The sequence below is a fragment of the Balaenoptera acutorostrata genome, chromosome 2 (genome assembly GCF_949987535.1).
Source record: "Balaenoptera acutorostrata chromosome 2, mBalAcu1.1, whole genome shotgun sequence".
Taxonomy (NCBI): Eukaryota; Metazoa; Chordata; class Mammalia; order Artiodactyla; family Balaenopteridae; genus Balaenoptera; species Balaenoptera acutorostrata.
The window spans coordinates 175391024-175410722 of record NC_080065.1 but is presented as its reverse complement, the minus strand read 5'-3'; the positions used below and the strand labels follow the sequence as shown (position 1 = coordinate 175410722).

The window sequence follows — 19699 nt, the reverse complement described above, 5'->3', positions numbered from 1 at the left end:
TTCAAACTACATTGTTATAAATTTAGCATATTAAGTGCAATGTCCATAGTAACCACACAAAAATTATCTGGATATATTCCAAAAAGGCAATGAGAACAAAATCCAAAATGTTCACTATGAAAAATCAACTAGACAGAAAATAAAGCAGTAATGGACAAAATGAAGGACAAATAAGTACTAGACTTACAGAAAATAAATTTTAAGTGGGAGAATTATGTATCTCCTTGTCAGTAGATACTTTAAATAAGTGAAGTAAATTGTCCAATCAAAAGGTCAGAGATTGGAAGAAAGATAAAGGAAACATGATGTGAATATATGCAATTTATAAGAGACTCACTATAGATTCACAGACACAAATAGATTTAAAGGAAAGAATAGAAAAATTCTAGGCAAATAGTTACCAAAAGAGTTAATATCAGAAAAAAATAGACTTTAATTCAAAACTGTTAAAATAGACAAAAAAGGATAGATAGAAAATAGGTAGATAGATAAATAGAGAAAGAGATAAAATGGTCAATAATCAAGATTATAGAACAATTATAAACATATATACACCAAACAACAGGACCTCAAAATATGTGAATAAAACTTGACAGAAGTGAAGTGAGAAATCCATATTTCTACAATAATGCTTACAGATTTTAATGCAAATTTTCAGCAATGTATAGTAACTCTGGATAGACAAAAAAGACACAGAGGACCTAAAAAACAGTGTAAACTAACAAAATCTAAGAGACATATATAAACACTACACCTAACAAAAGGAGAAGAAACATTCTTCTCCAGAGCACACAGAACTCTTTGGATAGTTCACATGTTAGACCACAAAGCAAGTGTCAATAAATTTTAAGATATTGAAATCATACAGTCTTTTCTGACTACAGTGGTATGAATCTAGAAATCAATACGAGAATAACAACTAGAAAATACACAAATACGTGGAAATTAAATAACATACTCCTGAAAAGCCAGTGGTATCTTACTGATGAGTTTTCTCAAGGCACCTTTCATGTCCCTGTTCCTCAGACTATAGATGAAGGGGTTCATCATTTGAGGGACAACAGTGTAAATCACCGAAGCCACTGCAGTCTTTCTGGAAGAATTAGTAAGAGCAGAACTAATATATACCCCCAAGCCTGCCCCATAGAATAAGGACACGACTGAGAGGTGAGACCCACAGGTGGAAAAAGCTTTATACTTTCCACCCGCTGATGGCATTCTCAAAACAGAGGACACTATTTGAGTATAAGAGAAAATGACTCCACACACAGGAATACCACCAAATATGCTAGTTGCCAAATATATCAAGATATTGTTGATGAGGGTATCAGAACATGCAAGCTTGATAACCTGAACAACTTCACAGAAAAAGAGGGGAATTTCCAGGTTTGTGCAAAAGGTCAGCTGCAACACCATCAGACTGTGGAGCAGGGCATCCACAATGCTAATAAACGGGGAAAGAAGAATCAAAAACAAACAGAGACGGGAGTTCATGATAACCGTGTACCTCAGTGGATGACAAATGGCCACATAGCGGTCATAGGCCATTACTGCAAGGAGAAAACTTTCCAAACTAGCAAACACCAGGACAAAGTAGATCTGTGTAAGGCAGCCTGTATAAGTGATGCTCTGATTCTGTGCTTGGATGTTCACCAGCATCTTTGGGATTGTGGTGGTGCTGAAACCGATGTCAGTCAAGGACAGGTTGTAGAGAAAGAAATACATGGGGGTGTGGAGGTGGGGGTCAGAGATGACGGCCAGGACGATGAGCAGGTTTCCCAGGATGGTAACGAGGTATATGGACAGGAACAGAATGAAGAAGAGGGGCTGCAGTTCTGGATCCTCTGTCACTTCCATAAGAAGGAATTCTGAAACTCCTGATTTGTTTCTGGGTCCCATGTTGTTGACAAACCTGGTGGGAAAGATGGACTGACAACACAATCAAATGTGGTTTTCTACACCAGCAGGAGGAGAATCACCAGAGGCATACACTCTCTTGGGATGGATAGACACTAACAGAGAGGAATAAGAAATGTGTCTTCTGTATACATATTATTCTGTTACTTTTTAAAAAAAACTGAAGCTGATACAGCAGAAAGTCATCGATTTTGTTAATTGCCACAAGGGTTAAGGGGTAGTCATTTTTTATATTACACTACCTATACTATTTAGATTATTTAAAACAATTGGTAATTTTATAAAGAGAAACAGACTAGGGAGGCAGCTGAATATACTGTCTGGATCCCCAGAGACCTCAGAGCCAGGCAACTGATATAAAAGTATAACAAGGACCAGGAATGGGAAGATAAGGTGAAATTTACCAAACTTCCTGCCCAACCCCACCCCCAACCACAGGTTTGCAAGTGAATATCAGATAATTGTATAACAGTCATCCTTTTTTAAGAGAAGCAGATTTCAACTCAGGAGGAAATGGTCTTTGTTATAGTAGGGAGTGAGTACGATATTAGTAAATGAGACATGTTTGAGTATTGGTGCAAAGTACAAGGAAACATGAGAAGAAGGTGACAGACAGCTAGGCAGGAGGCCCGGGGGTAGCTTAGTTCTAATCATCTGATGTATGTACTCTCCTCACAACCTCCCCTGGATGAATCTACAGTGAGACAACTGTCCTCTTTTCCAAACATTCACTAATGGACATTAGGTTACCTGGCTGGCATCACAGTGGAATGGTGCTTGATATCTCTGCTGAATGCTGTATCCAAATCCATACTCAGGAAGGGCAGAGGAATTGAGTGAGCCACCAGGCTCCTGGGCAAGAGGGATCATCTATGGAAGGAGGCTCAGGTGTGCTACTTCTTTTCAGGGAAAGGACTGTTGAATGAGATGGTCATAGGCAGATCACACTCTCTGTATCCCTAGAGGTTCAATTTCCAAAGATCCTCATTAGCCAAGCAATTTTCTTGTCACTGTGATCCCAGGGCTCTGCAAATCCTTAAAGACCAAGGATATAATATTATAATGCTACAGTATATTATACTAGCCTGTACTATACATATAATCCTATAGTATAATATACTATAATACTTTATGTTTTATATATTATAACTAATTATAAAATATATGCTATATATTATATAAATAACATATTTTAAAATATAGCTAAGTTATTATAAAAAGTAAACATTCCAGGGTTTATCTCTCCAAGAGTCATTAAATGTTTCCTGAATCTTAATCTTCACTGTGTATATTTTATACAATTGATTGTAATATATTCTCTGTGACAATCCTGTCTCTGATCAATTCATATAGATCCCTTATTCCCTTTTTAGGTTTTCAAAACCATCTTTTCTAATTTTATCAAAATAGCTTCAATATATAGTTTTCTTCACTTTAGGGCACTATGAGCTGAAGCAGTAACATAAACATAAAACTTACTATTTTCTTCTACCAACATAGTGGAATACAAACCTGAAAATAATCATACAAGAAGAGAAGAAAGACAGCTTCATTTTGTCTGCATCATCCTATCACTTAAGCTGGCATTGTTCAGTACCAAGAGGGAATTTCCTAGCTAGAAAGAGTTCCTTTCACCAGGAAAGGATGAGTGGGGTGAGTAACCAGCTTCTCCAGCATTTGGGGGCACTATACACTTCCATTTCACACCAACTCAGTCTGGCAAAGCCATGACATATAGAGACAGCTAGCAATGAGAAAGAAAAGCAGGGGATACTAATAGCAGCCATGTAGCAGAACAGACTGCAGATCACAGTGACCTGCTGTGTAGAAAAAAACAGCAGATTTTTTTCACAGAAGAAACTAATGGCCAGCACAGCTGCTGTGGGCTCCCTGCATATTTCACCAGCTTTCACCCCACAAGTATTAGCATTTGTTAATGCCAGCCACCTGAGTCCCTCATCACTCCTTCCCCTACATCCTGAGACCATAAGCCACAATAGCAGCCAGCTCAGGCCTCTGAACTACTTGAGTGCAAGACACCTCTGGCTGCCCCCCAGCACCATGTGCTCACTTGGGGTTAACTCCTCCAGATGTGAACTTATAAGTCACTGGCCTGACACCTGTCACTGAACTCCACTGCTGTGTGCATGCCCAGGGGGAGATGGTGAGCAATGGGAGAGCTTACCAACAGACAGAGCTCCATGGCTGCTTGTGGGCACAGATTAGGCCATGTCTTCTGTCACTGGCCTGCACCACTGTACTTACGTGTAGCCAGCCCCTCCAGTAAAGCACCTGAATACCACCAGACTGTCCAGCATCAGTGGGTCCCACTACCAAGATATACCTAACAGACATATATAGAACATTCATCAAACAGCAGCAGAATACACAGTCTTCTCAAGTGCACATGGAACTTTCTCCAGGATAGATCACATGACAGGTCACAGAAGACTCTTAGCAAATTTAAAAAGATGGAGATCATACCAAGTATCTTTTCCAGCCACAATGCTATGAAACTAGAAACCAATAACAAGAGGAAAGCTGGAAAGCTCATAAATATGTGGAAATTAAGCAACAAACCCGTGAACAATTAATGAGTCAAAGAAGAAATCAAAGTGGAAATTAAAAAATACCTTGAGGGCTTCGCTGGTGGCGCAGTGGTTGAGAATCTGCCTGCCAATGCAGGGGACATGGGTTCAAGCCCTGGTCCAGGAAGATTCCACATGTCACAGAGCAGCTAAGCCCGTGCGCCACAACTACTGAGCCCAAGTGCCAGAACTACTGACACCCATGCCTCTAGAGCCCGTGCTCTGCAACAAGAGAAGCCACCGCAATGAGAAACCCATGCACCGTAATGAAGAGTAGCCCCCGCTTGCCACAAACTAGAGAAAGCCCACGTGCAGCAATAAAGACCCAACGCAGCCAAAAATAAATTAATTTTTTAAAAAGGTAACACAAGAAAAAAAACACAAAGCAATATCCTTGATAAATATAGATGTAAAATTCCTCTACAACATATTAACAAATTGAATCCAACACCAAATTAAAAGGATTGTTTACCATAACCAAATGTTATTCATCAAAGAACTCAAAGGTGGTTCAACATAAGAAAATCAATGTAGTACATCACATTAATAGAACAAAAGATAAAAACTGCATGATTATCTTGATTGATGAAGAAAAGGAATTTCATAAAATCCAAAATCCACTCACAACTAAAACTCTCAGAAAACTAAGGATAGTGATATAATTCTTCAACATGACAAAGGATACTTATGAAAAAACCCACAGCTAACATCATAATGGTAAAAGACTGAAAGCTTTCTCCCTAATATCAGGAACAAGGCAAGGAAGTCTGTTTCACCACTGTGGGTCAACATTGTTCTGGATGTTCTAGCCAGAGCTATTAGTCAAGAAAACGTCATAAAATGAATCCAAATTAGAATGAAAGAAGTAAAAATATTTCTACTGATAGACATGATCCTACAGATAAAAAATGGCAAAGAATCCACGAGAAAGCTACTGAGCACACAACTCACCAAAGTTGCAGGATACATGATCAACACACCAGTCAGTTGGTTTTTTGTTTGTTTGTTTGTTTTTTTATACATCTGAAAGGAACCACTGAAAGGAATATAAGAAAGTTATCCCATTTAAAATAGCATTGAAAAGAATTAGACACCTAGGAATAAATTTAACCAAGGAAGTGAAGACTTGCACATTGAAAACTTGAAAACATAGCTGAAATAAATTGAAGATGACCTAAACAAATGGAATAATAGCCTGTGTAATGGGTAAAAAGAATTCATTATTAAGATTTTAATACTAGCCATAGGAACCTAGAGATTCAATGCAATCCCTCTTAATATTATTTTTGAAATGGAGAATGCTTTTTGTGCAGATATGGAAAAACTGATTCTCAAACGCATATGGAATTACAAAAGGCCCCAAATAGCCAAAGCAATCTTATAAAGAACAAACTCAGAAGACATATACTTTTTTTATGATTATGTAATGGTATTATTTATTTATTTTTCTTTTTTATTGAAGTATAGCTGATTTACAATGTTGTTTTAATTTCTGCTGTACTGCAAAGTGACTCAGTTATACACATATATATCATACATTATTTTTTATATTCTTTTCCATTATGGTTAGTCCTAGGATATTGAATATAGTTCCCTGTGTTATACAGTAGGATCTTGTTGTTTGTATAGTCTATATTTAATAGTTTGCATCTGCTAATCCCAAACTCCCAGTCCATCCCTCCCCCACCCCACCTCCCCCTTGGTAACCACAAGTCTGTTCTCTATGTCTGTGAGTCTGTTTCTGTTTCATAGATAGGTTCATTTGTGCCATATTTTAGATTGCACATATAAATGATATCATATGGTATTTTTCTTTCTATTTCTGATTTACTTTACTTAGTATTATCATCTCTAGTTGCATCCATGTTGCTGCAAATGGCGCTATTTCATTCTTTTTTATGGCTAAGTAGTATTCCATTGTATATAAGAGCACATATACTTTTAAAATACAAAACTGAATGCATTTTGGCAGTTCTTGAAAAGTTAAGCAGAGAATTACCTTAAGACCCAGCATGTTCACTCCTAAGTAGATAACCAAAGAATTTAAAACAGGGATAAAAACAGATACTTGTACATCAATGCTCATAGCAGTATTATTCACAATGGCCAAAATGTGGAAAAAAACCATGTTCATCAACAATAAATGGATAACTATACTCCAATAAAAATTAACTATAAAAGATAAAATGATATACTTCCCACACCACAAAAAAGACAATAAATGGATAAACAAAGTGTGGTGTGTGTGTGTGTATATATATATATATATATATATATATATATACACACACACACACACAATGGAATATTATTCAGCCATAAAAAGGAATGAAGTTCTGAAACATGCTACAGCATGGATGAACCTTAAAAACACACACAATGCTGAGTGAAATAAGCCAGACACAAAAGAACATATATTTTATGATTCCACTTATATGAAATAGAATAGGAAAAATCATACAAATAGAAAGTAGACTAAAGGTTGTCAGGGGCTGAGGTGTGGCATTAGAATGAGGAGTTATTGCTAAATGGCTACATTTTTTCTATTTGATCATGAAGTTGTGGAAACTGATGGAGGCAATGGTTGCCCAACATTGTGAATTTGCCAACAAATTGTGCACTTAAAAATTATGAAAATTGAAAATATTATGTTATATATATTTTACCACAATAAAAAGTTAGACTAAATATGTGACAGGCATTTTACTCTTTTTTAAATTAATTTTTATTAGAGTATGGTTGCTTTACAATGTTGTGTTAGCCTCCACTGCACAACAAAAAGAATCAGCCATACACATACAGATATCCCCTACCTTTTGGACTTCCCTCACATCTAGGTTACCACAGTGCATTAGGTACAGTTCCCTGTGCTATACAGTATGTTCCCATTAGTTGTCTATTTTATACATAGTGCCAATAATGTATATGTGACAATCCTGGTCTCCCAGTTCCTCCCACCACATTTTACTCTTTTTATAAAATATTGCTATCAACTTTTCCCACTCTCAAGGTACTGGATTTGATATATTTTCCCCACATTATGGTCAATTTACTGAAATTATTGTCATTGGTTAACTATATTGTTACAGTAAACTATGAGTTAATCAGAAAAACCGTCAAATTGTATTACAGTGTATTTTGTGATTGTAATTGATAAATATTGGGACTTCTTTGTTGACACAGTAAACCTATTTTTAGCTGAAAGGTATCCTACAATAATTGAGCTATTAAATTGATACAGGGGAAAATACAAGACCTGTTGATGAGAAGATAGAGCCCATAAAAAGACCAGCACATAAAAGTTTTCATAGACGTAAAACTAAAAGAAGAACTTCAAAGAAATGATAAGTACACAATTCAGGAAAATGTTTGCCACTTGAAGGGACAGAATGATATGAGTGGGAGACCTGTTAGATGGGTTCTACGGTGATGGCATTGCTCTATTTTTAACCCCTGGATAGATATATGTGTTTTTATTATGTTATTCTTGCAGAACTACACATAGAGTTTAAGCACTACTTTGTATATGATACTTTAACAAGTAAAATTGAGGAAAGACCCTTCCATATTCCTAATTATAAACAAATTCTCCCATATTCTTTTAATATTGAAGTCATGCATCTTGACTTCATAGGTCATCAGAATGCCCCAAAGTACTTATTAAAAATGTCCATTTCTCACATGTCTCCATAGAGATTCAAAGTCAGTAGTTCTTGGGTGAGGTTTGGAAACCTGTCCTATGTGCAAAGGCCTCATGAGATTAAAATCTGTAAACATCAACGCAGGAAGCTCTGCACTAGATGGTACCAGAATTCCCAGGCAGGAGCTGTTTCCCAGTTGTGGTGCTGAAAATAAAACAACCACTATTAACCTCCAATGACAACCAGAAGGCTCTCCAGCAACTCCTTTGATTCTCCTTTGGGACAGTCACCTCAATACCCACAGAGATCATTCTGACTGATGACTTTACATTTTTGTGAATATGACAAATGTGATTTACCTAATATTGCTAAATTTCCTTTTTTTGTCTTACATTAAATATCTCTTTCTCACAGTAAAGTAGTCCTCCAAAGAATAACTTTCCTTATAAAGACACTTCAGAAAGTCTTGCATGAGAGCCCTAGAAGTGCAGACAATCTTCTAAGACATCAATGATACAATTAATTTTATTCAGTGGTGTTTCTCTTTGTGGACTTCCCCAGAGATGAGTAAGAATCATAGCAAGATAAGATGACTCAGGACAAAAGTGAAAATTCTTATTTGTAAGAATAAGCCAATAAGAAAGTTTCAGCAAATAAGAGACCAAGAGAAGATTATGTACCTTTGCCCTGACTGCATAAATATTATTTATTTTATTGTATTACACAGATCAGAAAAAGAAGTTGATAAATACAACACGAAAGAAAACTAATCTAATTACTGAAGCAAGTGGTAAAAAATATGTGAGACTTGTAATCACAAGTTATGATTATAGGCAAGGTATGGAACACAGTGATACTAGTTAATTTTATTGAGTACTTACTAGATGTCAGACACTGTATGAGGTGTTTGTAACGCTTATGGGGCTGGAAATCCCAGCAAGAATTGCAGTGCATATAGTCAGTCTTAGGCTCTCATAATAAACATTTTCTCCACACCGAGGATGAGATTCAGATGGGGCATATGGTCCTATTCATGGTGAAGAGAGTGAAGTGTATATATTTCGGATGACTCCATCTCTTGCTGCCATCTGGGTCCATGAGGGGAACCAGCGCCCAGGATAAAGATACCACATGGAGGAGTAAATGAATTTTGTTCTACATTTCCCACTTCTGAAGTCTTTGTAATGGAAGATAACATTGTTTTGGCATATTATCATCACGGTTACTTTATCTTAGTAAAAATGAAAGCTTCCTCACTGATCAAGATCAAATGTCTTGCAGTCATCTCAAACCACTGAGATAAAAACATATAGCAAATTCAGGGATCATAAAACTGAGAGTAGTGGATGCTGATGTTGCCCTGCAAAGATACAGTTTATCCATGATGGGTGTCAGGAATTACCGAATTGGAATTTGCAAGAACAGCTCTCCCCATATCTCACAGTAGACCCTGGGGTGCAATTCACATGGCCCCAACCATGAGATCAGGCAGAATCAAGGCTCTTATGGCCACAGATTTATTTCAATCCTCTCCCTGACATATCCAACAATTTTCACTTTTCTTCTGATGTTCGAACATTATCAGTATAACCCTTGCCTCTATCAACTTCTTAAGGGATGCACTAAGGAAACCAAGATTAGGGAATGGAACTCATTTTGAAACATCACTGAGCAGTAAAAACAGCAAATTAGGTTTCAACCTCAAGTTAAAATTCACGTACCCATTATATTATCTAGTCATTTTAGAATAAGTTGGTGGTACGAGTCAGATTTTCTGATTTTCAGATTTTCACTCAGCATTTTTGTCACTTTGATTCATTCTAGTAATCCCAGTACAAAGCAGAAGACACAATCACAGAAGAGAAGGAGTCCTAATGATGAGTTTCCTCAAGGCTCCTTTCATGTTCCTGTTCCTCAGGCTATAGATGAAGGGGTTCATCATTTGAGGGACAACAGTGTACATCATTGAAAGCACTGCAGTGTTTCTGGAAGAGTTAGTAAGAGCAGAACTAATGTACATTCCAAAACCTGTCCCAAAGAATAAGGACACAACTGAGAGGTGAGAGCCACAGGTGGAAAAAGCTTTATACTTGCTACCCACTGATGGCATTCTCAAAACAGAGGACATTATTTGAGTATAAGAGAAAATGATTCCACACACAGGAATACCACCAAATATGCTAGTTGCCAAATATATCAGGATATTATTGATGAGGGTATCAGAACATGCAAGCTTGATGACCTGAACAACTTCACAGAAGAAGAGGGGGATTTCCAGATCTGTGCAGAAGGTCAGCTGCAACAGCATCAGACTGTGAAGCAGGGCATCCACAATAAGAATGAACAGGGAGAGTAGTATTAGCAGACCACAGAGGTGGGAGTTCATGATGAGCGTGTATCTCAGTGGATGACAAATGGCCACATAGCGATCATAGGCCACTATTGCAAGAAGACACCTTTCCAAACTAGCAAACACCAGGACAAAGAAGATCTGTGTAAGGCAGCTTGTGTAAGTGATGCTTTGATTCTGTGTTTGGATGTTCAGTAGCATCTTTGGGATAGTGGTTGTGCTTAAACAGATGTCGTTAATAGACATATTAGAGAGAAAGAAGTACATGGGAGTGTGGAGTTGGGAGTCAGAGCTGACAGCCAGAATGATAAGCAGGTTTCCCAGGACAGTGACCAGGTACATGGAAAGGAACAGGCTGAAAAGGAGGGAGCGCAACACTGGATCCTCTGTCACTTCCATAAGAAGAAAATCTGGAACACGTGTTTTATTTCTCTGTTCCATATTGTTGATGAATCTGATGGAAAAGATGGAATGACAAGACAATCAAATGTGTGTTTTCTAGACCAGAAGCAAAAACCATCTTGGGAATAAAGAAGGGGATTGAAAGAGGACAATTAAAAACATGTGCCTTGAAAGAGAAAAACAAATGTATATTAACGCATATATGTGGAATCTAGAAAAATAGTGCAGATGAACTGGTTTGCAAGGCAGAAATAGAGACACAGATGTAGAGAACAAATGTATGGACACCAAGGGGGGAAAGCGGGGGCGGGGGGGGTGGTGGTGGGATGAATTAGGAGATTGGGATTGACATATATACACTAATACATATAAGATAGATAACTAATAAGAACCTGCTATATAAAAATAAAAATAAAAAATTACATTTATAAAAAAATTCCAAACGCCAAAATAAAATAAAATAGAATAAAATAAGAAGATGGGATTTAGCGTCTCCCCAAAACTAGGGCACCTGCTGGCCACTGGTGCGGAACTCTGATGCCCAAGGAGATGGGAGGAACCCCCAAGTGAACCAGTAGGATGTGGGGGGTCAGAGGGGGGAGGAGAAGTGGAGGCCAGACAAGATCAGCACCCCTGAGGCCAGGAAGATCAGGACAGGTAGGTGGGAGGGGCCCTCTGGGAGGAGCAGGAGAGGAGGGCATTTGCCCCATCCACTCGGGCACAGGGAGCCTGCTGAGTTCCAGGCCAGTCCCCTGCCCTCCAAGGCACACCCCTCCCCACCTCCGGCTGCATTGGTCCTGGGGACATAGGAAGGAGGCCAAGGGGAGAACAGGAGAGGCAGCTGGGAGGGGCCCTCCAAGACAGGAGAAGCAGGAGAAGCAGGAGAAGCAGGAGAGGTGATGAAGGCATTGGCCCCACCCACTCGAGCCCAGGAAGCCTGCTGGGCCCCCAGATGAGGTCCCCCACCCTCTGAGAAAAGGGGTGAAGGGCACACCTGGGCCCCTTCTGTTCCTTGAGCCTAAGTCTCACCCCCTACAGCCCCCAGGCCTTTTCCAGCCCTGTGGGTCCTAAGCATAGGCCCCGCCCACCACACAAACCTCACCCTTTCTTAGGACCTGTCCTCCACAGCCAAGGCCTTTCACCCTTTTTTTTTTTCTCTTCTTTTTTTTTTTCTCTCTCTTCCCTCCTCTTCTGTTTTACTATTGTGGTACTGTTGTACCTTCCAGTTGTTGATTCATCTATATTTTTATTTTTATATTCTTTCTAACATATCTGTTAGTTTCCTATTCTAATTTTATTTTTTACTTTGTTATTGCTCTCTCTCTCTTTTTTTTTTTTTTGGCCACCCCATGTGGTTTGCAGGATCTGGGTTCACTAGCTGGGGGTCAGGCTGAAGCTCCTGCAGTGTGAACTCCTCAGAGAACCTCAGACCCCAGGGAAGATTCATTGGAGTGAGGTCTTATGGAGGTCCTCATCTCAGAATGAAGACCCAGCTTTACCCAACAGCCTACAAACTCCAGTGTTGGAAGCCTCAGGCCAAACAACCAGTAAGACAAGAACACAATTCCACTCATAAAAAAATTTTTTAAAAATGAGATGGCAAAACAATATGTCACAGATGAAGGAGCAAAGAAAAAACCTACATGACCAAATAAGTGAAGAGGAAAGAGGCAATCTACCTGAAAAAGAATTCAGAGTAATGATAGTAAAGATGATCCAGAATCTCGGAAATGGAATGGAGGCACAGATTGAGAAAATACAAGAGATCTTTAACAAAGATCTAGAAGAACTAAAGAACAAACAAACAAACATGAACAACACAATGACGGAAATGAAAAATACACTAGAAAGAATCAATAACAGAATAACTGAGGCAGAAGAACGAATAAGTAAGCTGGAAGACAAAATGGTGGAAATAAATGCCGAGGAGCAGAATAAAGAAAAAAGAATGAAAAGAATTGAAGACAATCTCAGAGACCTCTGGGATAACACTAAATGCACGAACATTTGAATTATATGGGTCCCAGAAGAAAAAGAGAAAAATAAAGGGTCTGAGAAAATATTTCAAGAGATTATAGTTGAAAACTTCCCTAACATGGGAAAGGAAATAGTCACCCAAATCCGGGAAGCACAGAGAGTCCCACACAGGATAAACCCTAGGAAAAACACACCAAGACTCATATTAATCAAACTATCAAAAATTAAATATAAAGAAAACATATTAAAAGCAGCAAGGAAAAACAACAAATAACACACAAGGGAATCCCCATAAGGTTAACAGCTGATCTTTCAGCAGAAACTCTGCAGGCCAGAAGGGAGTGGCAGGATATACTTAAAGTGATGATAGAGAAAAACCTACAACCAAGATTACTCTTCCCAGCAAGGATCTCATTCAGATTCTATGGAGAAATCAAAAGTTTTTCAGACAACCAAAAGCTAACAGAATTCAGCACCACCAAACCAGCTTTACAACAAATGCTAAAGAAAATTCTCTGAGAGGGAAACACAGGAGAACAAAAAGACCCACAAAAGAAACCCAAAACAATTAAGAATATGGTAATAGGAACATACATATCGATAATAACCTTGAATGTAAATGGATTAAATGCCTCAACCAAAAGACACAGACTGGCTGAATGTATACAAAAGCAAGACCCATATATATGCTATCTACAAGAAATCCACTACAGACCTAGGGACACATACAGACTGAAGGTGAGGGGATGGAAAAAGATATTCCATGCAAATGGAAATCAAAGGAAAGCTGGAGTAGCAATACTCATATCTGATAAAATATACTTTAAAATAAAGACTATTGCAAGAGACAAAGAAGGACATTACATAATGATCAAAGGATCAATTCAAGAAGAAGATAAAACAATTATAAATGTTTATGCACCCAACATAGGAACACCTCAATACATAAGGCAAATGCTAACAACAATGAAATGAGAAATCAACAGTAACACAATAATAGTAGGGGACTTTAACATGCCACTTACACTAATGGACAGATCATCCAAACAGAAAATAAATAAGGAAACACAAGCTCTAAGTGACACAATAAACCAGGTAGATTTAATTGATATTTATAGGACATTCCACCAAAAAGTGGCAGAATACACTTTCTTCTCAAGTGCCCATGGAACATTCTCCAGGATACATCACATCTTGGGTCACAAATCAAGCCTCGGAAAATTTAAGAAAATTGAAATCGTATCAAGCATCTTTTCTGACCACAACACTATGAGATTGGAAGTCAATTACGAAAAAAAAACTGTAAAAAACACAAATACAAGTTCTCAGAGCTCCTGGTATGAGCTTCTTCCCTTGGGTGGATTCTTGGCTTTTCTCCCAGCATGGCCCCCAAACATCAGTCTTCACTTCCACCCCAAGCAAAGAAACCGAAGAAACCCAGACGGACTCCTGCCTCCAGGCCAGAGGAAACGTCTGCTTCTCCGAACTTGCCGAAGGAAGAAAAAGAACAGCAAGAAGCAATTGAACATATTGATGAAGTACAAAATGAAATAGACAGACTTAACGAACAAGCCAGTGAGGAGATTTTGAAAGTAGAACAGAAATATAACAAACTCCGCCAAAACCATTTTTTCAGAAGAGGTCGGAATTGATCACCAAAATCCCAAATTTTTGGGTAACAGCATTTGTTAACCATCCACAAGTGTCTGCACTGCTTGGGGAGGAGGATGAAGAGGAGCTGCATTATTTGACAAGAGTCGAAGTGACAGAATTTGAAGATATTAAATCAGGTTACAGCATAGATTTTTATTTTGATGAAAATGCTTACTTCGAAAATAAAGTTCTCTCCAAAGAATTTCATCTGAATGAGAGTGGTGATCCATCTTCAAAGTCCACTGAAATCAAATGGAAATCCGGAAAGGATTTGACCAAACGTTCAAGTCAAATGCAGAATAAAGCCAGTAGGAAGAGACAGCATGAGGAACCAGAAAGCTTCTTCACCTGGTTTACTGATCATTCTGATGCAGGTGCAGATGAGTTAGGAGAGATCATCAAAGATGATATTTGGCCAAATCCATTACAGTACTACTTGGTTCCGGACATGGATGATGAGGAAGGGGAAGGAGAAGAAGATGATGATGATGATGAAGAGGAAGAAGGATTGGAAGATATTGATGAAGAAGGGGATGAGGATGAAGGTGAAGAAGATGAAGAGGATGATGAGGGGGAGGAAGGAGAGGAAGATGAAGGAGAAGATGACTAATGGAACACTGATGGATTCCAACCTTCCTTTTTTAAATTTTCTCCAGTCCCTGGGAGCAAGTTGCAGTCTTTTTTTTTCTCCTTCTCCTCTTTTGCTCAGTTGCCCTGTTTTTGAGGTCTCTTTTCTCCTTTATACCATGGCTCACAACTTATTTTGGGGGGAAATACCTTGAGCAGAATTCAGTGGGAAAAGAATCTCTACCCCTTTCTGTTCCAAATTCATTTTTATCCCTTTCTGTCTCAACAAAAACTTTATGGAATTAACACCACCATGCTCTGTGGGAAAAAAGAAAAACCTTCTGTTCCCTTAGCTCTGCTGGAAGCTGGAGGGTGCTAGGCCCCTGTGTAGTAGTGCATAGAATTCTAGCTTTTTCCCTCCTTTCTCTGTGTATTGGGCTCAGAGATTACACTGTGTCTCTATGTGAATATGGACAGTTAGCGTTTACCAACATGTATCTGTCTACTTTCTCTTGTTTAAAAAAAGAAAGAAAAAACTTTAAAAAATGGGATTATAGAAGGTCAGCAAAGGGTGGGTTTGAGATGTTTGGGTGGGTTAAGTGGGCATTTTGACAACATGGCTCCTCCTTTGGCATGTTTAATTGTGATGTTTAATGGACATCCTTGCAGTTTAAGATGACACTTTTAAAATAAAATTCTCTCCTAATGATGACTTGAGCCCTGCCACTCGATGGGAGAATCAGCAGAACCTGTAGGATCTTATTTGCAATTGACATTCTCTATTGTAATTTTGTTCCTGTTTATTTTTAAATTTTTCTTCTTGTTTCACTGGAAAGGAAAGATGATGCTCAGTTTTAAACGTTAAAAGTGTACAAGTTGCTTTGTTACAATAAAACTAAATGTGTACACAAAGGACTTGATGCTTTTCTCTCAGAACAGATATACTTAATATGACTTTCCAAGTTTGACTTGTATAATGTTATTGTCAAACTTTGTCACCTTAACTTCGTATTTTTTGATATGCACTTTGCAGGATGACCTCAGGGCTATGTTGATTGAGTAAAGGGATTTGAACCAATGTATTAATGTCTCCATAGCTGGGAACCCATCATGGGTACAGTTTGACATCAGTTTCTGAAATTTTTCACATCATTTGGGATATCAGATTGCTGAAAACTCAGTTCTGAATATGTTGTACCCTTGATTTGTATCTCAAATTGGCATTTCAAAATATGGGCTTTTATTTACCTGGATATAATAGTGCCTGCCACCACCATCAGACAGACCTGGTGCTCTACTGCTGAGTTAATACACAGGGTGATTGTTGGCATGTCTTCACTGGCACTGTAAAATGTGGCCGAGAAGACAGGCTTTCAGAGTAAGAAGTCCGTATTGGTGGTAAGAAACTCAGGTTAGGAGTACTTTTGTCTCAAAGTACCAGCTCTTTTAGCATATAGCTCTCAAATGAGACCTGTCTGTGTGAATCTGGGGGAGATGATGGACTCTGCTCTGTCTGCTAAATGCCATTGTGCATAAATCACATTTTGAGAAGCTACCTAATGCATAAGCTTTTTAATGCTGTAAAATATAGTAGCTAAAATTAAATGCTACTTAGCTTTTTCAGAGATGAATTAATGGACCGCCTGGTCAAATTCAAAGCTTTTTGATGTATAAAAACTTTATAAGTGGAACTATTCCATCAATAGGCAAAGTATAAGGAAAACCTGTCTAGATGGATAGTATGTAATTTCTGCACAGGTCTCTGTAGCAAATACATCACTGTATGCTGGTCAGGAATCTTGCTGCAATAAAGGAACATAAAGATTAAAAAAAAATACATGGAGATTAAACAGTGCACTACCAAATAACCAAGAGATCACTGAAGAAATCAAAGAAGAAATTTTAAAAATACATAGAGACAAATGACAATGAAAACATGATGACCCAAAACCTATGGGCGGCAGCAAAAGCAGTTCTAAGAGAGAAGTTTACAGCAATTCAATCTCACCTCAAGAAACTAGAAAAATCTCAAATAAACAGTCTACCTCTACACTTAAAACAACTAGAGAAAGAAGACCAAAGAAAACATAAAATCAGTAGAAGGAAAGAAATCATAACAATCAGAGCAGAAATAAATGAAATAGAAACAAAGAAAACAATAGCAAAGATCAATAAAACTAAAATCTGGTTCCTTGAGAAGATAAACAAAATTGATAAACCCTTAGCCAGACTCATCAAGAAAAACAGGGAGAGGACTCAAATCAATAAAATTAGAAATGAAAAAGGAGAAATCACAAATGACACCACAGAAATACAAAGGGTTATAAGAGACTATTACAAACTGTTGTATGCCAATAAAATGGTCAACCATGAAGAAATGGACAAATTCTTGGAAAGGTACACTTTTCCAAGACTGAACCAGGAAGAATTAGAAAATATAAATAGACTATCACAAGTAATGAAATTGAAAGTATAATTAAAAATCTTCCAACAAACAAAGTCCAGGACCAGATGGCTTCACAGGGGAATTCTATCAAACATTTAGAGAAGAGCTAACACCTATCCTTCTCAAGCTCTTCCAAAAAATTGCAGAGGGAGGAACACTCCCAATCTCATTCTATGAGGCCACCATCACCCTGATACCAAAACTAGACAAAGATATCACAATAAAAGAAAATTATAGACCAATAGCACTGATGAACATAGATGCAAAAATCTTGAACAAAATACTAGCAAACAGAATCCAACAACACATTAAAAGGATCATACACCATGATCAAGTGGGATTTATCCCAGAGATGCAAGGATTCTTCAATATACACAAATCAATCAATGTGATACACCATATTAACAAATTAAGGAATAGAAATCATATGATCATCTCAATAGATGCTGAAAAAGCTTTTGACAAAATTCAACACCCATTTATGATAAAAAAAAACTCTCCAGAAAGTGGGCATAGAGGGAACCTACCTCACCATAGTACAGCCTAGATATGACAAACCCACATCAAGCATCATACTCAATGGTGAAAAACTGAAAACATTTCCACTAAGATCAGGAACAAGACAAGGATATCCACTCTCATCACTCTTATTCAACATTGTTTTGGAAGTCCTAGCCACAGCAATCAGAGAAGAAAAGCAAATAAAAGGAATACAAATTGGAAAAGAAGTAAAACTGTCACTGTTTGCAGATGACATGATACTATACATAGAAAATCCTAAAGATGCCACCAGTAAACTAGTGGAACTAATCAATGAATTTGGTAAGATTGCAGGATACAAAATTAATGCACAGAAATCTGGCATTCCTATACAGCAACAACAAAAACTCAGAGAGAGAAATTAAGGAAACAATCCCATTTACCAACACAACAGAAAAAATAAATACCTAGGAATAAACCTGCCTAAGGAGACGAAAGACTTGAACTCAGAAAACTATAAAACACTGATGAAAGAAATCAAAGATGGAGAAATCAAACAGATGGAGAAATATACCATGTTCTTGGATTGGAAGAATCAATATTGTGAAAATGACTATACTACCCAAAGGAATCTACAGATTCAATGCAATCCCTATCAAACTACCAATAGCATTCTTCACAGAATTAGAACAAAAAAAATTTACAATTTGTATGGAAATACAAAAGACCCCGAATACCCAAAGCAATCTTGAGAAAGAAAAAGGGAGTTGGAGGAATCAGGCTTCCTCACTTCAAATTATACCACAAAGCTACAGTAGTAAAGACAGTATGGTACTGGCACAAAAACAGAAATATAGACCAATGGAACAGGATAGAATGCCCAGAGATAAACCCACGCACATATGGTCACCTAATTTACGACAAGGGAGGCAAGAACATACTGTGCAGAAAGGACAGCCTCTCTAATAAGTGGTGCTGGGAAAACTGGACAGCTACATGTAAAAGAATGAAATTAGAACACTACCTAACACCATACAAAAAAATAAACTACAAATGGGTTAAAGACCTAAAGGTAAGGCCAGACACTATAAAACTCTTAGAGGAAAACATAGGCAGAACACTCTATGACATATACCACAGCAAGATCTTTTTTGATCCACCTCCTACAGTAATGGAAATAAAAACAAAAATAAGCAAATGGGGCTTAGTTAAACTTAACAGCTTTTGCACAGCAAAGGAAACCATAAACAAGACAAAAAGACAACCCTCAGAATGGGAGAAATTATTTGCAAATGAAGCAACAGACAAAGGATTAACCTCCAAAATATACAAACAGCTTATGGAGCTCAATATCAAAAAAACAAACAACCCAATCCAAAAATGGGCAGAAGACCTAAATAGACATTTCATCAAGGAAGACATACAAATGGCCAAGAGGCACATGTAAAGATGCTCAACATCACTAATTATTAGAGAAATGCAAATCAAAACTACAATGAGGTATCACCTCACGCTAGTCTGAATGGCTATTATCAAAAAATGTAGAAACAATAAATGCTGGAAAGGGTGTGGTGAAAAGGGAACCCTCATGCACTGTTGGTGGGAATGTAAATTGATACAACCACTATGGAAAACAGTATGGATGTTCCTTAAAAGCTAAAAATAGAACTACCATATG

The 19699-nt window shown here is 37.8% G+C and overlaps 2 protein-coding genes and 1 pseudogene across 2 annotated transcripts; 1 reads left to right on the top strand and 2 right to left on the bottom strand.

Annotated features, from left to right (window-relative positions):
- Window positions 1-945: 945 nt before the first annotated feature.
- LOC103016981 (olfactory receptor 7G1-like) lies at window positions 946-1902 on the bottom strand. Its single transcript, XM_007178579.2, has one exon. The coding sequence runs from the start codon at window positions 1897-1899 to the stop codon at window positions 946-948; it is 954 nt and encodes a 317-aa protein (XP_007178641.2). The 5' UTR covers window positions 1900-1902.
- An 8096-nt stretch (window positions 1903-9998) lies between these two features.
- On the bottom strand, window positions 9999-10940 carry LOC103004691 (olfactory receptor 7G1-like). Its single transcript, XM_007178430.2, has one exon. It carries the CDS (start codon window positions 10935-10937, stop codon window positions 9999-10001), a length of 939 nt encoding a protein of 312 aa, XP_007178492.2. The 5' UTR covers window positions 10938-10940.
- A 3317-nt stretch (window positions 10941-14257) lies between these two features.
- On the top strand, window positions 14258-15207 carry LOC130707259 (protein SET-like; annotated as a pseudogene).
- The last annotated feature ends 4492 nt before the right edge of the window (window positions 15208-19699 follow it).

Bases quoted from the DNA above. Each gene is read 5' to 3' on its own strand.
- LOC103016981 (XM_007178579.2), bottom strand. From the start codon at position 1,899: ATGGGACCCAGAAACAAATCAGGAGTTTCAGAATTCCTTCTTATGGAA.
- LOC103004691 (XM_007178430.2), bottom strand. From the start codon at position 10,937: ATGGAACAGAGAAATAAAACACGTGTTCCAGATTTTCTTCTTATGGAA.